Source organism: Propithecus coquereli, unplaced genomic scaffold (assembly GCF_000956105.1).
Source record: "Propithecus coquereli isolate 6110/MARCELLA unplaced genomic scaffold, Pcoq_1.0 Scaffold425, whole genome shotgun sequence".
NCBI lineage: Eukaryota > Metazoa > Chordata > Mammalia > Primates > Indriidae > Propithecus > Propithecus coquereli.
The window spans coordinates 404610-407214 of NW_012150008.1; the positions used below are offsets into that span (position 1 = coordinate 404610).

General features: G+C 62.6%; 1 protein-coding gene across 1 annotated transcript in view; it reads left to right on the top strand.

The window, feature by feature from the left end:
- The window catches only part of SMIM17 (small integral membrane protein 17), a 12996-nt gene that overhangs the window by 3483 nt on the left and 6908 nt on the right, over nt 1-2605 (top strand). The window contains exon 2 of the mRNA XM_012653625.1: nt 1785-1861. Within this exon, the coding sequence (XP_012509079.1) occupies nt 1785-1861 (77 nt within the window). The remainder of the gene's footprint in view (nt 1-1784; nt 1862-2605) is intronic.

Sequence of the window (2605 nt, forward strand, 5' to 3'; positions counted from 1 at the left end):
ATGCCTGTAGTCCCAGCTACTCGGGAGGCTGAGGCAGGAGGATCGCTTGAGCCCAGGAGTTTGAGGTTGCTGTGAGCTAGGATGACGCCACCGCACTCTAGCCTGGGCAACAGAGTGAGACTCTGTCTCAAAAAAAAAAAATAAATAAATAAGCTGCATGGTCAGGCCCAGAATCCACGAGGGAGGGGCTGTGGACATAGGGAGAGACGAACCACTTGAGGCCTCTCCTTGCAAAAATTGACCATAAGCACCTTCTGTGTGCCAGGCCCTGTGCTGAGGGCTGGGGATACAGCAGTGACCAAGACGGCCCTGGGAGAGCTCAGTTTTTAGTGGAGAAAGCAGACAGTAAGTGAGTTAAGAAACACAAGGCAAGGCAGTGTCTGACGTGGATGAGAGCTAGACAAGTAGAGTAGAGCAAGACAAGCAGAGGCTCCGCAAGTGAGGTGGTCAGGGCGGCGGCCTGCGGCGGTGCCGGGCGCCCCTGGAGAGAGAGCGGAGGGAGGGAAAAGGCAGATCGTCCGCCCAGTAGTGGGCGTCTCGTAGACCACGGCACGGAGTTTGCGTGTCACGCGAGTGTTGCAAACCGCTGGACCTGTGAAGAGGAGAAAGACATTGTGTTTCAGAAAGATTCCCCTAACCCAGGGCTTTCCAGCCGGGGACGGTTTGTCCCCTGCCCCTCCCCAGAGGAGGCATTTTGGGTCTAACTGGGCGACACGGCTGCCATCCAGTGGGCGGACCCCACAGTGCCACCGCCCGGCACCCCGCCCCTGAGAACCGCCCAGAGCACCCAGGGGGGGAAGCCCGGGTCTCGCCGCGTGTGAGAGCGAACCGTAGGGTCGGGAGGTCGCGTGGAAGGTGGGAGCCAGGTTAGGAGACTCCCCCACTGTCCGGGAGGTGGGTAATGGGGAGATTTGGGACGCCTTTCGGAGGGGACTCTGCCCTCGCCGATGGATGCGGGAAAGGGAGGACAACAGATACCAAGGGCGACTCTTGGGATTTGGGCCCAAGCAGCTGCATGGCGGGCAGTGCCACCTGCTGAGACGGGGCCACCGGAACGACCCCCGCAGGGGAAGGGCTGAACCGCCTGCGAGGGGCTGGCCTCTTTCCCAGGGATGGACGGAAGGTGCGGCTCGCGGAGCTCAGCCCGCTGTGAGGCTGGGAGCTCGTGGCCGGGGCGGGTTGCCCGGTTCTCCCCAGCAGTCGCCGGCGCTCTGACTCGGGGGCTGCTGCTCCAGCGGCGGCGGTTCTCGTGGAAGCCGGGGAGGCCGCACCGCCCAGGCTGAGTCCTGTGACTCTCCTGCTCCCTCACCTGGCTGTTCCTGGAGGCCCGCGGGGAGGGAGCTCTGCACCCACCGGGCAGGCGAAGGAACAAGGGCTCAGGGGACAGAGACGGCGGTGACCCAGTTTCAGTGGTTTGGGTAGTGATGGGGTCAGAATTCAGTGTCTCACTCGCTCAGCCCCACCTGAACACGCGTGTGTGTGTGCGTGTGTGTGTGTGCGTGTGTGTGTGTGCGTGCGTGTGTGCGCGCGTGTGCGTAGGGATGTGTGCGTGCGTGTATGTGCGCGTGTGCGCGCGTGTGCGTGTGCACGCGTGTGCGTGCGCGTGTGTGCGCGTGTGCGTCCGTGTGTGTGCGTGTGCGTGCGTGTGTGTGTGCGCGTGTGTGTGAGAGAGAAACAGAGAGAGGGAGAGACAGGGCCCCGGCAGAGAGGCGTGGGAGGCCGGCGGGAAGAGCCAGCGGACCACCTGCCCCCTCTCACGCTCCTTTCTCCTCCGCACCCAGCAGACCTGTCTTCTCCAGAGACGGGGCTTTCCCAGGAGTGGAGCTCGGTGGAGGAGGACGACGAGTCCGAGGACTCCCAGGTAACGTGGCGGGGTCCTCTCCTTCCCGCGGGTGTCTCACCTGCAGGTCTCCGTGGGTTGTCACATTTCCCCTCTCAGCTTGGCGTCTCCCTGCCCCACAGAAGTCCCAAGAAGTCTCCTGTGGGTAACAGGACACATTCCCGCGGTGGTCGGAGTGGAGGGTCTCCGTGTGGCATGTACAACTCCATCCGCGCACGCCCTGCAGCCCCTCACCCGTAAACCCATCCGTCCAGCCGTCCATCCTTCCATCTGCCCGTGCTTCCGTCCTCCCATGCGTCTACCCACTTATCCGTCCACCCGCCACCCCACCTTCCATCTCACCATCCGTCCTCCTTCCCCTCGTGGAACGTCCACCGACCATTCATCTGTCCACTCGTCCGTCTGCCCAACCTCTCATCCCTGCTCATCCGCGGACCCACTGCGTCTGCCCTGCTGCATACCCAGCTGTCCACGTGCCGCGCCCACCCTTTTATGCATATGCCATGAATCCGTTTGTTCGACCCGCCCACCCGCGCACCCACTGTGTCCACTCACCTGTGCCCCTACCTACTCATCCTCTACCACCTGCTGCCATGGTGAGGCTGTGGCTACTGTCCTTGCACCCACATTCCCACTCACGCGCTCATCCATCTGTCCATCCACCCATCCATCCAGCCGTCCACCTACCAACCCAGCCACTGATCCACCCGCCCAGCCGCGATTCGTTTATCCATCCACTAACCACCTACTGCGTTTTAATCCAGA